This window comes from Somniosus microcephalus, unplaced genomic scaffold, assembly GCF_052327205.1.
Source record: "Somniosus microcephalus isolate GS21.2 unplaced genomic scaffold, FLI_Smic_1.0 unresolved_chr4, whole genome shotgun sequence".
Classification (NCBI taxonomy): Eukaryota; Metazoa; Chordata; class Chondrichthyes; order Squaliformes; family Somniosidae; genus Somniosus; species Somniosus microcephalus.
The window spans coordinates 51577791-51597949 of record NW_028225182.1 but is presented as its reverse complement, the minus strand read 5'-3'; the positions used below and the strand labels follow the sequence as shown (position 1 = coordinate 51597949).

The window sequence follows — 20159 nt, the reverse complement described above, 5'->3', positions numbered from 1 at the left end:
CTGATCACCAATGGAAAGTCTGTGAGCGGTGGGGACAGAATTAGGCTGGGTGGTGATGCTTCCACAGTCGAATACCCGGTCTAAACTCACTCACCGAATAGCTTGTTTCAGGGCAGCCCCAGGGGAGTTGTACACCGGGTGGGGATAGGGTTTCGGGGGGTTGCGGCAGGGAGTGAGTCAGCGCCTTCAAGGTGAAGGAGGACTCAAATGTCACTTAAAGGGTTAACTCGCAGCGGAGAGAAGAAAAAATAAGCCAAGTTATTACGGAGCTGAACACCCGCCTTTGCAGGCGGCAGAACTAAAGGGGAGTAACTGAAAGAGGAGTCTTTATTTCAGAAGGACGGCGATGTTCCCGCAGTCTGACCTCAATCAGGCAGCATTGTCCCAACAGAATCGCGACGCGGGAGAGGAGAGCTGGCCTCCCAGCTACGCTCTACAATTACCCACATACTACACGCAGGAAGAGCCCAGCTGCACAATCCCTGGTTAAATGACGTGCATGTTGCTAGGGACTTTTAATAAACGGTCGGTTATTTAAATGTGACACACTCAAAGCACTGGAGAGGTCCCACCAACGCTGCCTCCGCAAGATCCTGCAAATCCATTGGCAGGATGGGCACACCAACGTCAGTGTTCTCGCTCAGGCCAACATCCCCAGCATCGAAGCTCTGACCGCGCTCGATCAGCTCCGATGGACGGGTCACATTGTCCGCATGCCCGATACGAGACTCCCAAAACAAGCGCTCTACTTGGAGCTCCGGCACGGCAAGAGATCCCCAGGTGGGCAGAGGAAATGCTTCAAGGACACCCTCAAAGCCTCCTTGAAAAAGTGCAACATCCCCCCACCGACACCTGGGAATCCCTGGCCCAAGACCGCACAAAGTGGAGGAGAAGCATCCGGGAAGGCACCGAACACCTCGAGTCTCTTCGCCGGGAGCAAGCGGAAGCCAAGCGCAGGCAGTGCAAGGAGCGCACGTCAACCCAAGCACCCCACCCACCCGCCCCTTCAACCACCGTCTGCCCCAACCTGTGACAGAGACTGTAGGTCCCGCACTGGACTCATCCGTCACCTGAGAACTCATTTTTAGTGTGGAAGCAAGTCATCCTCGGTTCCGAGGGACTGCCCAAGAGAAGAAGAAGACACACACACACACACACACACACACACACACACAAAAAACACACAGCGCGATCCCGGAAGCTTGTTTTAACCCCTTGGTGGACTGGGCAAGAAAATACTGCAGATGCTGGAAACCTGAAATAAAAACAGAAAATGCTGGAGACACTCAGCAGGTCAGGCAGCATCTGTGCAGAGAGAAACAGAGTTAACGTTTCAGGTCGATGACCTTTCATCAGAACTGGTAAAAAAAAGCATGAAATGGAACAGATTTTTAAGCAAGTTTAGGGGCTGGGAAATGGGGGAGGGGATGAAAGAACAAAAGGGAAGGTCTGTGATAGGATAGGAGGCGGAGAGGTTGAGAGACATTGAGAGATATTCAAGGCGAAAGGAGATGGTAATGGGACAGGTTAAGAAACAAAGGACCGCTCTCCCCGCTGTGTGGGGTAGGGTGGACAAATGTAAGAAGTCACACAACACCAGGTTATAGTCCAACAGCTTTATTTGAAATCACAAGCTTTCGGAGCGCTGCTCCTTCGTCAGGTGAAGTGGAGAGATGCATATAGACACAGCTTATATAGTCAGAGAGTACTGCCAGATGTTTACAGGTAATCTTTCTGTAATGAAATCTGCTTGTGTTGCCTGTATTCGTTTTGCACTCATGTATATTACCCTCCCCCACACGGTGTACAGTTTCACTTCCTCTTCCCTGACTAACCTGGAAGGTTCCAGGTCTTGGCTCTTGGCTCCGCCCCTGACTTCTCTTACCTGTGAGCCAGTCGGTGTGTTGAGATGTTAGCTCTGATCTTAGTGATTAAAAGCCAACTTGTTAAAGTCTATAACCTCTAGTTTTGTGGTTATTGAAGGCACATCAATTTTAATCACTAAAGAATACTAGGATGGATCGACTCCTAAAACCAGAGCGTCTGGACTTGGATCCACATTCTGCTGAAGCATCAAATCAATTTGGACACTGGCTCAAATGCTTCGAACTCTTCGCGAGGGCCTCATCCGCTAGCGAGGTAGATAAACTGAGTCTACTGACTACTCGCGTTAATCATCGGATTTATTCGTTCATCCGGGACGCCACCTCTTACACGGAGGCCATCACTATCCCGAAGGCCCAATACCAGAGGCCAGTAAACGAAGTGTACGCCAGACATCTGCTGGCTACACGCAGGCAGCAACCTGAGGAATCAATGGACGATTTCTTACAGGGCCTAAAGGACTTGGTCCGGGACTGTAACTGCAAGGCCGTGACGGCCAACGTGTACTCTGACGAATTGGTCCGCGATTCCTTCATCACGGGCCTCAAATCGAATTATATCCGGCAGAGACTGCTGGAGAAGGAGGTCCTGGACTTAAAAAAGGCAGTGGCCACTGCACGATCGCTGGATGTGGCCCAGAAAAACTCTGACTCTTATTCTTCCGGCCATGCGGCCCTCACCGCCTTGTGCGCGCCGAGCGGGCCGCCATCTTGGAATCAGCCATCTTCCCCATCCAGGTCTCAGACCAGCTCTACACCGCCGGAGTCCCCACACAGAAGTTCACCTAGGAGCCCTACTACAGCGGCAATGTCTCGAGGCCCGAAATGCTACTTCTGCGGCCAGGCCAAGCACCCCAGACAACGATGCCCAGCGAAGGACGCTACATGCTTCAAATGTAAGAAAAAGGGGCATTTTAGCAAAGTCTGCAGGGGGGATCCGATTTCCAACTCCGTCACCGCCTCGTGCGTGCCGTGCGGGCCGCCATCTTGGGATCCGCCATCTTTTCCCGACTCAGCGGCCGCCCAGGGCCCAACAGTGGCTTCGATCACGGTGGATCAATCCAGGCCACACCCGTTGACAAAATCTATGATGGACATACAGGTAAACGGGAATTTAACGAAATGTTTAATTGACTGTGGGAGTACCGAGAGTTTTATCCACCCTAGCCTGGTACGGCGACACTCATTAATGGTAACCCCTACACGGAGCAGAATTGCTATGGCTGCTAAGCCCCACACTTCGGACATTTTGGGCTACTGTGTGGTAACACTGACTGTAAAAGGCACGGACTACAAGGATATTAAACTCCTCATGATGCCAGAACTCTGTGTTAATGTAATCTTGGGCCTGGACTTCCAGTGCCACCACGAAAGTGTCACGCTAGCATATGGCGGGTCCCAGCCGCCACTCACAGTCTGTGGCCTATCAACCTTAAAAATCAGCCCGCCCTCTTTATTCGCTAATCTCGCTCCGAACTGTAGGCCCATAGCGACCAAAAGTAGACGGTACAGTCTGGAAGACAGACACTTTATCAAGGCGGAAGTGGACAGACTCCTGCGGGAAGGCATTATTGAATGCAGTACCAGTCCGTGGCGTGCCCAAGTAGTCATAGTTAAAAATAGCGAAAAGAAATGGATGGTAATTGACTACAGCCAGACTGTTAATATTTATACCCAGCTGGACGCCTACCCTTTACCCCACATATCAGAAATGGTCAACCAGATTGCGCAATACCGAGTCTTCTCGACTATCGACCTCAAATCCGCGTATCACCAGCTCCCCATTAGAATGGAGGACCGCCCATACACCGCCTTTGAGGCGAACGGACGCCTCTACCATTTTCTCAGAGTGCCCTTCGGGGTAACAAATGGGGTCTCGGTCTTCCAACGTGAGATGGACCGCATGGTTGACGAGAATAAACTACAAGCTACCTACCCCTATCTGGACAATGTCACTATCTGCGGGCACAACCAGCAAGACCACGATCTAAATCTTGCGAGATTTTTAAAAACTGTCCTAAAGCTGAATCTAACCTACAACGAAGACAAATGTGTCTTCAACACAACCCGTCTCTGTATCCTCGGCTGTGTGGTGGAAGATGGGGTAATTGGACCGGACCCTGACTGATTACGCCCCCTAAAGGAACTGCCCCTGACACACAACCCCAAAGCTTTAAAAAGGTGCCTGGGATTTTTTTCGTATTATGCCCAATGGGTGCCCAATTACTCTGATAAGGCCCGACCCCTCATTAAATCGACGTCCTTCCCACTATCAGCTGAAGCTCGGGAGGCTTTCACCAGTATCAAACAGGACATTGAAAGGGCTGCACTGTGTGCAGTGGACGAAAGCATTCCCTTTCAAGTCGAAAGCGATGCGTCAGACTTTGCCTTAGCTGCGACCCTCAATCAGGCTGGGAGACCTGTGGCCTTCTTCTCCCGAACCCTTCAGGGACCTGAAATCAGGCACTCTTCTGTCGAGAAGGAGGCACAGGCTACAGTGGAGGCAGTGCGGCACTGGAGACACTACCTAGCCGGCAAACGTTTCACCCTGCTCACCGACCAGCGGTCGGTGGCTTTCATGTTTAATAACAAAAGGGGGAAAATCAAGAATGACAAAATACTCAGGTGGAGGATCGAACTATCCACGTTCGACTATGATATTATGTACAGGCCGGGAGCCCTTAATGAACCCCCAGACGCCCTATCGCGGGGAATGTGTGCCAGCATTCATACGGACAAATTACAGGGTCTCCACAACGACCTCTGTCACCCAGGGGTCACCCGACTATACCATTTTATAAAGTCCCGCAATCTGCCCTACTCCATCGAGGAGGTCAGGGCAATGACCAGAGCCTGCCGCACCTGTGCGGAATGCAAGCCTCGTTTCTACAGGCCTGACCGTGCACACCTTATCAAAGCCACACGGCCATTCGAGCGCCTAAGTCTGGACTTCAAGGGACCCCTTCCCTCTGCCGACCGTAACGTATACTTCCTCAATATCATCGATGAATATTCCCGCTTCCCCTTCGCCATTCCCTGCCCAGACATGACCAGTGCCACGGTCATCAAGTGTCTCTGTAATCTATTCTGCATGTTTGGCATGCCGAACTACATACACAGCGATAGGGGGACGTCATTTATGAGTGATGAACTGCGCCAGTTCTTGCTCTCAAAGGGGATAGCCACTAGCAGAACCACTAGCTACAACCCCCGGGGTAATGGGCAAGTGGAAAGGGAGAATGCTACTGTTTGGAAGGCTGTCACGTTAGCCTTAAAGGCAAAAGGCCTTCCGACCTCCCGCTGGCAGGAAGTCCTCCCAGACGTGCTCCACTCCATAAGGTCTCTGTTATGTACAGCCACTAACGCTACCCCTCACGAAAAGATGTTCGTTTTCCCCCGGAAATCCACCTCGGGCATATCTCTACCCGCGTGGCTGACGTCTCCGGGGACAGTATTATTGCGGAAGCACGTGAGAGGCCATAAAATGGACCCCCTTGTGGAAAAGGTACAGCTCCTCCATGCAAACCCTCAGTACGCCTATATCGAATACTCTGACGGGCAAGAGGACACTGTTTCCATAAAAGACCTCGCTCCCTCGGGGAGCGGAGAGAACGATGAGAGACTACCCGAGGAAGACCTACACCAAAAAGAGACAGGACGCCCAGAGGTATCAATACCCAACTTTAACCTGGAGGACACTGCAGATAACCTGGAAGACACTGCGGAGGCCCGGACAGCGGAGGAACCAGAATCCACTCCCCTAGAGGCACCCCAACCGGCTTTGCGCCGATCACTGAGAACCGCAAAACCTCCTGACAGACTCACTTATACCAACTTTTAAGAAACATCACCCCGATGGACTAAATCTAAAGAAGGGGTGAATGTAATGAAATCTGCTTGTGTTGCCTGTATTCGTTTTGCACTCATGTATATTACCCTCCCCCACACGGTGTACAGTTTTACTTCCTCTTCCCTGACTAACCTGGAAGGTTCCAGGTCTTGGCTCTTGGCTCCGCCCCTGACTTCTCTTACCTGTGAGCCAGTCAGTGTGTTGAGATGTTAGCTCTGATCTTAGTGATTAAAAGCCAACTTGTTAAAGTCTATAACCTCTAGTTTTGTGGTTATTGAAGGCACATCACTTTCTAACTGCCCTTTATCACACCTCGGCAGAGAGCTAATCACAACAATCAAAGGTGTGAATGGTGTCCAAACAGGTCAGTCAGGAAAACATTACATCAAAGAACAATGAGGTGGGGTCATAAGGGGTCAAATGTTGCAGATGCTGGGGTCTGTATGAAAAACAAAAAACAAACAAAAAACTATTTTTTTGCTGGAAATCACAGCAGGTCCAGCCGCACCTGTGTAGAGAGAACAAACCAACAATGTCTCGAGTCTGGATGACCCTACGTCAGGTGGGGCTACATGTAGCGTGACATGAACCCAAGATCCCGGTTGAGGCCGTCCTCATGAGTGCGGAACTTGGCTATCAGTTTCTGCTCGACGATTTTGCGTTGTCGTGTGTCTCGGAGGCCGCCTTGGAGAATGCTTACCCGAAGATCGGAGGCTGAATGTCCTTGACTGCTGAAGTGTTCCCCGACTGGGAGGGAACACTCCTGCCTGGCGATTGTTGAGCGGTGTCCGTTCATCCGTTGTTGCAGTGTCTGCATGGTTTCGCCGATGTACCATGCTCCGGGGCAGCCTTTCCTGCAACGTATGAGGTAGACAACGATGGCCGAGTCATATGAGTATGTATCATGGACCTGGTGGGTGGTGTCCTCACGTGTGATGATGGTATCTGTGTTGATGATCTGGCATGTCTTGCAGAGGTTGCCGTGGCAGGGTTGTGTGGTGTCGTGGTCGCTGTTCTCCTGAAAGCTGGGTAATTTGCTGCGAACGATGGTCTGTTTGAGGTTAGGCGGCTGTTTGAAGGCGAGTAGTGGAGGCGTGGGGATGGCCTTAGCGAGGTGTTCATCGTCATCGATTACATGTTGAAGGCTGCGAAGAACATGGCGTAGTTTCTCCGCTCCGGGGAAGTACTGGACGATGAAGGGTACTCTGTTGGTTGTGTCCCATGTTTGTCTTCTGAGGAGGTCTGTGCGATTTTTCGCTGTGGCCCGTCAGAACTGTCGATCGACGAGTCGAGCGTCATATCCCGTTCTTACGAGGGCGTCTTTCAGCGTCTGTAGGTGTCCATCGCGTTCCTCCTCGTCTGAGCAGATCCTGTGTATTCGCAGGGCTTGTCCATAGGGGATGGCTTCTTTAACGTGGTTAGGGTGGAAGCTGGAGAAGTGAAGCATTGTGAGGTTGTCTGTGGGCTTGCGGCAGAGTGAAGTGCTGAGGTGTCCGTCTTTGATGGAGATTCGTGTGTCCAAGAATGAAACCGATTCTGAGGAGTAGTCAATGGTGAGTTTGATGGTCGGATGGAACTTGTTGATGTTATCGTGTAGTCTTTTCAGTGATTCTTCGCCGTGGGTCCATAGGAAGGAAATGTCGTCGCTGTATCTGGTGTATAGCGTTGGTTGGAGGTCCTGTGCAGCGAAGAAGTCTTGCTCGAACTTGTGCATGAAGATGTTGGCATATTGAGGTGCGAATTTGGTCCCCATGGCTGTTCCGTGTGTTTGGGTAAAGAACTGGTTGTCGAAGGTGAAGACATTGTGGTCAAGGATGAAGCGGATGAGTTGTAGGATGGCATCTGGAGATTGGCTGTTGTTGGTGTTGAGTACTGAGGCTGTCGCAGCGATGCCGTCATCGTGGGGGATACTGGTGTAGAGTGCCGAGACGTCCATCGTGTGAGAACCTCTCTGGATACGTCGAGGGCATCCTGAAACCCATCGTACAGGGAACCCCCAGCTTCTGTCGTGACACTACAGACTTCTTACAGAAACTCAGCACCCATGGACCAGTTGAACCAGGAACACTCCTCGCCATGATGGACGTCTCGGCACTCTACACCAGTATCCCACACGATGATGGTGTACAGGATTATGACGGGTTTGGATAGGCTAGACGGGGAAAGGCTGTTCCCACTAATTGATGGTACAAGGACTAGGGGACACAGATTTAAGATTTTGCACAAGAGATACAGGGGGGGACGTGAGGGAAAACTTTTTTACGCAGCGAGTGGTGAGGACCTGGAACTCGCTGCCGATGGAAGTGGTGGAAGCGGAGACGCTCAATGTTTTCAAGGGGAGACTGGATAGGCACTTGAGGGAAATAAACTTGCAGGACTACGGGGATAGAGCGGGGGAATGGGACTGACTGGATTGTTCTACAGAGAGCCAGCACAGACTCGATGGGCCGAATGGCCGCCTTCTGTGCCGATATGACTCGATGACTCACTGTGCCACCTAACTTAGTGTTGTGAGCAAACTTAGATTTTCGGGTCTTTATTCCTTCATCCAAATCATTTAGAAATACGGTGAAAAGCTGGGGAGTCTGGGACTAGAGGACATTGTCTAAAAATTAGAGCCAGACCTTTCAGGGGTGAAGTTAGGAAACACTTCTACACACAAAGGGTGGTAGAAGTTTGGAACTCTCTTCCGCAAATGGCAATTGATGCTGGGTCAATTGTTAATTTTAAATCGGAGATTGATAGATTTTTGTTAACTAAAGGTATTAAGGGATATGGGCCAAAGGCGGGTGGATGGAGTTAGGTCGCAGATCAGCCATGATCTCATTGAATGGTGGAACAGGCTCGAAGGGCTGAATGGCCTCCTCCCGCTCCTGCGTGCCGATGCACGTCTGCCATTTCCTGATTGTCAATTACAATATCGCTTGCGTGTCTTTCGGGGCCCACATTAGAATCATAGAAATTTACAGCAGAGAAGGAGGCCATTCAGCCCATTGTGTCCGTGCCGGCGGAAAAGGAGCTCTCCAGCCCAATCCCACGTCCCAGCTCTCGGTCCGTAGCCCTGTGGGTTACGGCACTTCAAGTGCTGATCCAAGTACTTTTTAAATGTGGTGAGTGTTTCTGCCTCTACCACCCTTTCAGGCAGTGAGTTCCAGACCCCCACCACCCTCTAGGTGAAAAAAGTTCTCCTCAAACCCCCTCTAATTCTAGTACGATAGCAAAATACTGCAGATGTTGGAAATCCGAAATAACAACAGGAAATGCTGGAAAAACTCAGCAGGTCAGGCAACATCCGTGGAGAGAAATTTGAGTTGACGTTTCGGGTCGAACCTTTCTTCAAAACTGGAAAGAAAAGAAAATAGATCGAAGGCAGGGCTGCGATCGGACAAAAGAAGTGAAAGAAATAAAAGAGCTAGACGAGATGGTAATAGGCTGAGATTAGGTGTGAAGTGTCCTGGCAGGGCAAGAGATAGCTGCCAGGTGTGAGAGAGAAACAAAAGGAAAGGGGGGGGAGGAAAAGGAGTGGAAAAATAACAAGAAAAAATGTAATGGGGGCCGAGGTTATGATCTGAAATTGTTTCCCCCCCCCCCTTTCCTTTTGTTTCTCTCTCCCACTTGGCAGCTATCTCTTGCCCTGCCAGTACACTTCACACCTAATCTCAGCCTATTACCATCTCGTCTGGCTTCTAATACCTTTTATTGTCTCTTTTACTTCTTTTGTCTCTTTCACTTCTTTTGTCCGATCGCAGCCCTGCCTTCGATCTATTTTCTTTTCTTTCCAGTTTTGAAGAAGGGTTCGACCCGAAACGTCAACTCAAATTTCTCTCCACAGATGTTGCCTGACCTGCTGAGTTTTTCCAGCATTTTCTGTTGTTATTTCCCCTCTAATCCTCCGACCAATTACTTTAAATCTCTGCCCCCTGGTTACTGACCTCCCTGCTGAGGGAAATAGGTCCTTCCAATCCACTCTATCCAGGCCCCTCATCATTTTATACACCTCAATTAAGTCTCCCCTCAGCCTCCTCTGTTCCAAAGAAAACAACCCCAGCCGATCCAATCTTTCCTCATCGCTAAAATTCCCCAGTCCCGGCAACATCCTGGTAAATCTCCTCCGCACCCTCTCCAGTGCAATCACGTCCTTCCTGTAATGTGGTGACCTGAACTGCACGCAGTATTCTAGCTGCGGCCTAACTAGTGTTTTATACAGTTCAAGTATAACCTCCCTGCTTTTATATTCTATGCCTTGGCTAATAAAGGAAAGTATCCTGTATTACTGTTAGCCACCCTCCCTTTCTCTTAATAGACTTGTAAAAACCTTTTGTGTTGAGCCTGGCAGATATTCCCCAGCTGGACCAGCTAACTGATGGAAGTTAAGCACGTGTTGATTCCAGACACAGATACAATGACACACCATTAGCTTAGGGGTGCTTGAAAACAATTTTTTATTGTGCAAGAGCCGTTTCATGTCAAAGAGAAAGAAGGGTACAAGCCAATCATTTACAACACAATAATGTTAACACACAAACCATCGGCACTGTGACATGTTCCACGTTTGTCCTGCCTTGTAATAGTCTCGTTGTACAGGAGGGGGGGAGGGAAGGATGAATCGCATATTCATTGCGGAGAGATGTAGGGGAGAGGTGGAATTGGATCGTAAAGCTGTCTGTAAAGAACCTGCATCTCGGCACAGGGCGGCCGGAGCTGATCTTTGCCCTCAGACGGAGCAAGGAAGTTGTGATGGTTGGGGTGGGCAAGCGGTGGGGGGGGGGCGGTGGGGGGAGAGAAAGGAACACTTGATTACTTTCTTATCTCTCTCTCTCTCTCTCTGCCGACTTAACAAGACGTGAAGGTTTTCCAGAAGAAGTTTTTGCAGCCGGCTTTCCGGTCACGCGGGGAGCTCCAGCGGCGGAAGATCTCGTCCCGAGCCAGCTCCCGTTTGTCGGAGCTCGGCAACGCCTGGCTTTCTGATCGGAGCAGGTCGGAGATGAGCCTCAGCAACATGATCCGGGACATCTCCTGCTGGGGTAAGAAAAATATTGCATTTCTACAGCGCCTTTCACAAACTCAGAGTGTTCTGCAGCCAATGAAGGGCTTTTTTTGAAGTGTGGTCACTGTTGTAATGTAGGAAACTCGGCAGCCAATTTGGCGCACAGCAAGCTCCCACAAACAGCAATGTGATAATGACCAGATAATCTGTTTTAGTGATGTTGATTGAGGGATAAATATTGGCCCAGGACACCGGGGAGAACTCCCCTGCTCTTCTTCAAAATACTGGCCGTGGGATCTTTTACATCCACCTGAGAGAGCAGACGGGGCCTCGGTTTAATGTCTCATCTGGAAGACAGCGCCTCCGACAGTGCGCCGCTCTCTCAGTACTGGCCCTCCGACAGTGCAGCGCTCTCTCAGTACCGCCCCTCCGACAGTGCGGAGCTCCCTCAGTACCGCCCCTCCGACAGTGCGGAGCTCCCTCAGTACTGCCCCTCCGACAGTGCGGAGCTCCCTCAGTACTGCCCCTCTGACAGTGCGGTGCTCCCTCAGTACCGCCCCTCCGACAGTGCAGCACTCCCTCAGTACTGCCCCTCCGGCAGTGCAGCACTCCCTCAGTACTGCCCCTCTGGCAGTGCAGCGCTCCCTCAGTACTGCCCCTCCGACAGTGCGGCGCTCCCTCAGTACTGCCCCTCCGACAGTGCGGCGCTCCCTCAGTACTGCCCCTCCGACAGTGCAGCACTCCCTCAGTACTGCACTGGGAGTGTCAGCCTGGATTTTGTGCTCAAGTCTCTGGAGCGGGACTTGAACCGATGATCCTCTGACTGAGAGGCAAGAGAGAGTGCTACCCACTGAGCCACAGCTGACACCATAAGGGAATGAGATCCTCTCACCTCCAGCTCTCGCTCCATCACAGACTTGCCTTCTCTCTCTCCATTTGTCCTACACACTCGCTCTCCTCCCTCCAGTCTTGCTGTGTTCGAAATTGAGACTCATCTAAGCGTCTGAGTGTAACTCATACCCTCGCCAGGTAATCAGAAATCCTCCAACAATCAGCAGGCTTTTAAACCCCAGACTTGAGATCAAGTAATCACTGCCTCCTGATTTATCTCACCTTCTCTCCTACTCTTTTTCAAACTTGGTTCTCGCAATGTGAACTTTAAAGGGTTACATTAAAACTGAGTTACTGTGAGAAGCTGCTCGACATGATACTGAATCCCTAATTGGGGCAGCTAATTTCACACTCATATCTTACTGACTGTATCTCTACTGATGTTAATGCAGCTCCTTCACAGTCACTCAGTGACCCCTCTCCCCCAGCGCCCTGTGTTACTGACTGTATCTCTACTGATGTTAATCCAGCTCCCTCACACTGTCACTCAGTAACCCCTCTCCCCCAGCGCCCTGTGTTACTGACTGTATCTCTACTGATGTTAATCCAGCTCCCTCACACTGTCACTCAGTAACCCCTCTCCCCCAGCGCCGTGTCACTGACTGTATCTCTACTAATGTTAATCCAGCTCCCTCACAGTCACTCAGTGACCCCTCTCCCCCAGCGCCGTGTCACTGACTGTATCTCTACTGATATTAATCCAGCTCCCTCACAGTCACTCAGTAACCCCTCACCCCCAGCGCCGTGTTACTGACTGTATCTCTACTGTTAATCCAGCTCCCTCACAGTCACTCAGTAACCCCTCTCCCCCAGCGCCGTGTCACTGACTGTATCTCTACTGATGTTAATCCAGCTCCCTCAGTCACTCAGTAACCCCTCACCCCCAGCGCCGTGTTACTGACTGTATCTCTACTGTTAATCCAGCTCCCTCACAGTCACTCAGTGACCCCTCTCCCCCAGCGCCCTGTGTTACTGACTGTATCTCTACTGATGTTAATCCAGCTCCCTCACACTGTCACTCAGTAACCCCTCTCCCCCAGCGCCGTGTCACTGACTGTATCTCTACTGATATTAATCCAGCTCCCTCACACTGTCACTCAGTAACCCCTCTCCCCCAGCGCCGTGTCACTGACTGTATCTCTACTAATGTTAATCCAGCTCCCTCACAGTCACTCAGTGACCCCTCTCCCCCAGCGCCCTGTGTTACTGACTATCTCTACTGATGTTAATGCAGCTCCCTCAGTCACTCAGTAACCCCTCACCCCAGCGCCGTGTTACTGACTGTATCTCTACTGTTAATCCAGCTCCCTCACAGTCACTCAGTAACCCCTCTCCCCCAGCGCCGTGTCACTGACTGTATCTCTACTGATGTTAATCCAGCTCCCTCAGTCACTCAGTAACCCCTCACCCCAGCGCCGTGTCACTATCTCTACTGATATTAATCCAGCTCCCTCACACTGTCGCTCAGTAACCCCTCCCCCAGCGCCATGTTACTATCTCTACTGATGTTAATCCAGCTCCCTCAGTCACTCCTCTCCCCAGCGCCCTGTGTTACTGACTGTATCTCTACTGATATTAATCCAGCTCCCTCACAGTCACTCAGTAACTCCTCTCCCCAGTGCCGTGTTACTGACTGTATCTCTACTGATATTAATCCAGCTCCCTCGCACTCTTCACCTCCAGACACTTTACTTAATAAAAGATAATAAAATGTAGATGGTATCAACAAAATGAACCACGAATTTATTTTTAAGAGAGACACTGCGGGAGCTGGAGCTTAGACTAAGGGGACCAGAGTGCTCGATGGGGTGCGCAGGGTTAATCTGCACCACCTGGACAGGACAGAGATTTTAATCGAGGGGGGGTTCCCATACCTCTTTCCCCTCGGGGGGCTGCTCCTGTAGGATGGCAGGCAGACCCTCCCCTCTGGGTGCACCCGGGACCCTCGGCAGCAACAGAGCGACGGAGATCAGTGCGAGGAGGACTTGAATCTGCGATCTTGACATCTCGGGTAGTGGTTCTTTTCACGTCGTTGGAGAGATAACGGCGAAGGCTCTTTTTTTTGCAGGCGATTCCAAACTCTGGTCAGGTCCTGTAGCGAGAGGCGAGTCTCTCCGTGTCTCACTCCAGCACCCTTTTTACCTGTTTTATATACCCCTCAAGCAGGGTAGGAATGACATCACCCCGAGCAAACCCCCACACTCCTCCCTCGGGGATTGGTGCTACGATTTCATTGGCGAGCAGTGCACCAATCAGTGCAAAGCCCTTCACTCGATGAATTGCAACCTGTTTCGATTTTAATTTGATTTTTGGGCCCCGGTGGCTTTTCATTGCGAAGACAATTTTTCACTTTCACCTGAAGGTTGGATTCCTCCAGTGAGGTAGTTCCCAGGGCGCTACATGCCCTCCGACCTCTTATGCCAACGGGCCTTTCTGCAAGGTGCGAGCCTGGACAGCGAATGTCAACAGGATGCTCCTCCATGGTGTGCATCACAGCCGAGAATAATCTGTGTTCACACACAGTTGGGGTCGCTGGACAGTGATCAGGAGCAGGAACCCTCTCTAACCCAGGGGTCACTGGACAGTGGTCAGGAGCAGGAACCCTCTCTAACCCAGGGGTCGCTGGACAGTGATCAGGAGCAGGAACCCTCTCTAACCCAGGGGTCACTGGACAGTGATCAGGAGCAGGAACCCTCTCTAACCCAGGGCTCACTGGACAGTGATCAGGATCAGGAACCCGCTCTCACCCAGGGGACACTGGACAGTGATCAGGAGCAGGAACCCACTCTAACCCAGGGGTCACTGGACAGTGATCAGGAGCAGGAACCCTCTCTAACCCAGGGCTCACTGGACAGTGATCAGGATCAGGAACCCTCTCTAACCCAGGGGTCACTGGACAGTGATCAGGAGCAGGAACCCTCTCTAACCCAGGGGTCACTGGGCAGTGATCAGGAGCAGGAACCCGCTCTCACCCAGGGGTCACTGGACAGTGATCAGGAGCAGGAACCCTCTCTAACCCAGGGGTCACTGGGCAGTGATCAGGAGCAGGAACCCTCTCTAACCCTGGGGTCACTGGACAGTGATCAGGAGCAGGAACCCGCTCTCACCCAGGGGACACTGGGCAGTGATCAGGAGCAGGAACCCGCTCTAACCCAGGGGTCACTGGACAGTGATCAGGAGCAGGAACCCTCTCTAACCCAGGGGTCACTGGGCAGTGATCAGGAGCAGGAACCCTCTCTAACCCAGGGGTCACTGGACAGTGATCAGGAGCAGGAACCCGCTCTCACCCAGGGGACACTGGGCAGTGATCAGGAGCAGGAACCCGCTCTAACCCAGGGGTCACTGGACAGTGATCAGGAGCAGGAACCCTCTCTAACCCAGGGGTCACTGGGCAGTGATCAGGAGCAGGAACCCTCTCTAACACAGGGGTCACTGGACAGTGATCAGGAGCAGGAACCCACTCTAACCCAGGGGACACTGGGCAGTGATCAGGAGCAGGAACCCTCTCTAACCCAGGGGTCACTGGGCAGTGGTCAGGAGCAGGAACCCTCTCTAACCCAGGGGACACTGGGCAGTGATCAGGAGCAGGAACCCTCTCTAACCCAGGGGTCACTGGACAGTGATCAGGAGCAGGAACCCGCTCTAACCCAGGGGTCACTGGACAGTGATCAGGAGCAGGAACCCGCTCTCACCCAGGGGTCACTGGACAGTGATCAGGAGCAGGAACCCACTCTAACCCAGTGATCAGGAGCAGGAACCCCCTCTAACCCAGGGGTCACTGGGCAGTGGTCAGGAGCAGGAACCCTCTCTAACCCAGGGGACACTGGGCAGTGATCAGGAGCAGGAACCCTCTCTAACCCAGGGGTCACTGGACAGTGATCAGGAGCAGGAACCCGCTCTAACCCAGGGGTCACTGGGCAGTGATCAGGAGCAGGAACCCTCTCTAACCCAGGGGTCACTGGACAGTGACCAGGAGCAGGAACCCTCTCTAACCCAGGGGACACTGGACAGTGATCAGGAGCAGGAACCCTCTCTAACCCAGGGGTCACTGGGCAGTGATCAGGAGCAGGAACCCTCTCTAACCCAGGGGTTGCTGGACAGTGATCAGAGCAGGAACCCTCTCTAACCCTGGGCTCACTGGGCAGTGATCAGGAGCAGGAACCCTCTCTAACCCAGGGGTCACTGGACAGTGATCAGGAGCAGGAACCCTCTCTAACCCAGGGGTCACTGGGCAGTGATCAGGAGCAGGAACCCGCTCTAACCCAGGGGTCACTGGGCAGTGACCAGGAGCAGGAACCCGCTCTCACCCAAGGGGTCACTGGACAGTGATCAGGAGCAGGAACCCTCTCTAACCCAGGGAGTCACTGGGCAGTGATCAGGAGCATGAACCCTGGCTGATTTCCCCTCTCTCTCTAACCCAGGTGTCACTGGACTGTGTCTAACCCAGGGGTCACTGGACAGTGATCAGGAGCAGGAACCCTCTCTAACCCAGGGGTCACTGGGCAGTGATCAGGAGCAGGAACCCTCTCTAACCCAGGGGTCACTGGACAGTGACCAGGAGCAGCCAGATACTCAGCCCTCATTCCCCACAGTGCTTCCAGCTGGCAGTGATCTAATCGTTTGATGTTCAGAGGTAGTGCGAGTGCAGATCACAGACGGTTAAACCAGTAACGGCCACAAACCTCTGCACAGGGATTTCACCAGCAACGGCTCCACATCTCCCCCCAGCGCTGACAAACATCACAGGCAGCTTCCAAATCCAACTTACTTCCCACACAAATAAAGGCAAACGCTTCCCTCCGGTAATTTGTTAACTCCGTTCACTGACGTGCAAAGCAATGAATGTTTTAGTTTTTTTATTGCGAGTTTCAATCACTCTCAGGTACTGACGTCTAATATTTAAAAAGAAATTAACGTTGGAATCATTTCTGTTCAAGAAATGCAAGCTGCAGGCATCAGAGACCTGATTCGAAAGATGCCAAGTAAAATGTACGTGTTCTGCTCTCACCGATGGCCATCACAGGCTGGGAAGTGATTCACAAAAAATAATGAACCTTCCGCGACCTCTCGGACGTCCCACAGCCAATAAAGTACTTTTTTTTGAAGTGTAGTCACTGCTGTAATGTAGGAAACGCAGCAGCCCGTTTACACACAGCAAGATCCCACAAAACAGCAAGGGGATAAATGGCCAGATCGACGGGCTATTCGACTGGGGAGGACCTCGCCACCCAGCCCCGATCCTGCGACGGGTGTTTTTCCAGTGCTGGGCAGCAATCAGCAGCAGGGATAAATGTCGGCCCAGGTTAGCGGGGAAGAGCTCCCCCCCTCTGTTCTCCTTCCTACAGTGCCCGTGGGCAAGGGGCTGAAGACTGAGCTGCAGACAGCAAGGGGGGGCCCAGGTTACGCTCCTGGCCTGTGTGGGGTTAGCTGATCCAAGTCCAGGGGTGGGGTTCTTGAGCTTGGCAGAGGGGAAAAAAATCAGGCAGGGTTCCCTGCTCTGGCAGGCCCCTGTTACAAAGCTCTGATTGGGCTATGGTGACCCCCATGGTCGAATAGACTGCTGCCTGGTTGTCTCGGCTCACACGTGGGAAATGGGCACTTGGTGAGATACTGAGGAAGAGACAAGAGGGGAGGACATTAAGAACATGGCTGCCCACTCCATGCCTTTATAGGGCAGCCTGCGGCCGAGATAAGGAACTCGATGGTGAGGCAGGATATCCCGCCGCTCCGGGTTGCCACCTTTGGACTCGTTGCCCCTCCCCAATTCCCCTCTCCCTCCCAATATCGCCCTTCCCTCCTCAATCGGCCGGCTGTCGGGGTTTCATTCGGCCTCTGGCATCGGACCCCCGAGTGGCTGGTGGGCTATTCGACTGGGGAGGGCCTCGCCACCCAGCCCCGATCCTGCGCCCACCCGATATTGGCACGGGTGTTCTTCCAGTGCTGGACGGCAATCGGCAGCAGGAAGCCCACCCACCCCATAGCTCAGGGCGGAGGCCAACCCGCAGCACCTTTACCCAGTAGGCGTGTGTGCCCCTGAATTATAACCTGGTCGTTGCATCCCAGTAACAACCAGCAGACTGAAATATTCTGGGTTTCCCGCTGGACGCAATCCTCTGCCCACCTCACAGCCCCAGAGAGGCAGGAGCTCCTGCACCTGAACCAGCTGGAGAATGAGAGGCACACACACAAAGTTGGAATGAGAAAGCCAGGCCCCGATCACAGGCCCAAGTAACGGTGAGAATTGGGGCACTGCACGGTATGGGCAGTATAAAGCCAGACAGGGGTCAGGGCTCGGACACAGATCCTCTCACACACACACACGCGCACGGAAGTAGTTCACACGAGGCACTGAGCTACTTCCTGGAGCAGAGGGGCTCACAGGCACCGTCTCACCAGCCAGCCTGTTTCGAGAGGTGTGGGACGAGGGAGGAGTGACCGCTAGAAAGACAGCAGCCGTAGGTCTGTGGGTGGCCGCCACCCTTTCTGGGATTGAATAAGACGGATAGCAATGATGCAATGTGTTTATTTTTATTGGGTTGTTCTGGTGCAGGTGTCACCTACCCCTTACAATAGGAGTCGGAGATAGAACAGGCCACAATCGGCACTCAGGCACTTCAGGGCCCCTCCCAGCACGTCCTGTCAGACCCAGCCGTGCTTTTGTTTGTGTCCTTTACACATCCCGACTGGGGGCAACAGGGCTGTTCCATTCATGAAGTAGGAGGGTGAGAGTGAAGGAGAGAGACCGGAGAGAGGGAGGGGGAGAGAGGGAGACCGGAGAGAGAGGGAGGGGGAGAGAGAGAGAGAACGGAGAGAGGGAGACCGGAGAGAGAGGGAGGGGGAGAGAGAGAGACCGGAGAGAGGGAGGGGGAGAGAGAGAGACTGGAGAGAGGGAGGGGGAGAGAGAGAGGGAGGGGGAGAGAGGGAGAACGGAGAGAGAGACCGGAGAGAGGGAGGGGGAGAGAGAGAGAACGGAGAGAGGGAGGGGGAGAGAGAGAGACCGGAGAGAGGGAGGGGGAGAGAGAGAGACCGGAGAGAGGGAGGGGGAGAGAGGGAGGGGGAGAGAGGGAGACCGGAGAGAGGGAGAACGGAGAGAGAGGGAGGGGGAGAGAGAGAGACCGGAGAGAGGGAGGGGGAGAGAGAGAGACTGGAGAGAGGGAGGGGGAGAGAGAGAGGGAGGGGGAGAGAGGGAGAACGGAGAGAGAGACCGGAGAGAGGGAGGGGGAGAGAGAGAGAACGGAGAGAGGGAGGGGGAGAGAGAGAGACCGGAGAGAGGGAGGGGGAGAGAGAGAGACCGGAGAGAGGGAGGGGGAGAGAGAGAGAACGGAGAGAGGGAGGGGGAGAGAGGGAGGGGGAGAGAGGGAGAGAACGGAGGGAGGGGGAGAGAGGGAGAGAACGGAGGGAGGGGGAGAGAGACCGGAGAGAGGGAGGGAGAGAGAGAGACCGGAGAGAGGGAGGGAGAGAGAGAGACCGGAGAGAGGGAGGGACCGGAGAGAGGGAGGGGGAGAGAGACCCCGGAGAGAGGGAGGGGGAGAGGGAGACCCCGGAGAGAGGGAGGGGGAGAGAGAGAGAACGGAGAGAGAGACCGGAGAGAGGGAGGGGGAGAGAAAGAGACCGGAGAGAGGGAGGGGGAGAGAGAGAGACCGGAGAGAGGGAGGGGGAGAGAGAGAGAGAACGGAGAGAGGGAGGGGGAGAGAGAGAGAGAACGGAGAGAGGGAGGGGGAGAGAGAGAGAGAGAGACCGGAGAGAGGGAGGGGGAGAGAGAGAGAGACCGGAGAGAGGGAGGGGGAGAGAGAGACCGGAGAGAGGGAGGGAGAGAGCGAGAGAAACCGGAGAGGGGGAGGGGGAGCGAGAACGGAGGGAGGGGGAGCGAGAACGGAGGGAGGGGGAGCGAGAACGGAGGGAGGGGGAGCGAGAACGGAGGGAGGGGGAGCGAGAACGGAGGGAGGGGGAGCGAGAACGGAGGGAGGGGGAGCGAGAACGGAGGGAGGGGGAGCGAGAACGGAGGGAGGGGGAGCGAGAACGGAGGGAGGGGGAGCGAGAACGGAGGGAGGGGGAGCGAGAGAACGGAGGGAGGGGGAGCGAGAGAACGGAGGGAGGGGGAGCGAGAGAACGGAGGGAGGGGGAGCGAGAGAACGGAGGGAGGGGGAGCGAGAGAACGGAGGGAGGGGGAGCGAGAGAACGGAGGGAGGGGGAGCGAGAGAACGGAGGGAGGGGGAGCGAGAACGGAGGGAGGGGGAGCGAGAACGGAGGGAGGGGGAGCGAGAACGGAGGGAGGGGGAGCGAGAACGGAGGGAGGGGGAGCGAGAACGGAGGGAGGGGGAGCGAGAACGGAGGGAGGGGGAGCGAGAACGGAGGGAGGGGGAGCGAGAACGGAGGGAGGGGGAGCGAGAACGGAGGGAGGGGGAGCGAGAACGGAGGGAGGGGGAGCGAGAACGGAGGGAGGGGGAGCGAGAACGGAGGGAGGGGGAGCGAGAACGGAGGGAGGGGGAGCGAGAACGGAGGGAGGGGGAGCGAGAACGGAGGGAGGGGGAGCGAGAACGGAGGGAGG

General features: G+C 53.7%; 1 protein-coding gene across 2 annotated transcripts; it reads right to left on the bottom strand.

Moving 5' to 3' along the window:
* Window positions 1-10164: 10164 nt before the first annotated feature.
* Window positions 10165-13981, bottom strand: LOC147091087 (somatostatin-1A-like). 2 transcript variants are annotated; one of them, XM_085977146.1, is made up of 2 exons: window positions 13486-13981; window positions 10165-10749 (listed from the first exon to the last, which is right to left on the bottom strand). In XM_085977146.1, the coding sequence occupies exons 1-2, from the start codon at window positions 13615-13617 to the stop codon at window positions 10567-10569; spliced, it is 315 nt and encodes a 104-aa protein (XP_085833272.1). In that variant the 5' UTR covers window positions 13618-13981; the 3' UTR covers window positions 10165-10566. The 2 variants fall into 2 exon arrangements, 1 of the variants encoding a protein (XP_085833272.1); XR_015075301.1 differs by having other exon boundaries at window positions 10665-10752; window positions 13486-13574.
* Window positions 13982-20159: the final 6178 nt, after the last annotated feature.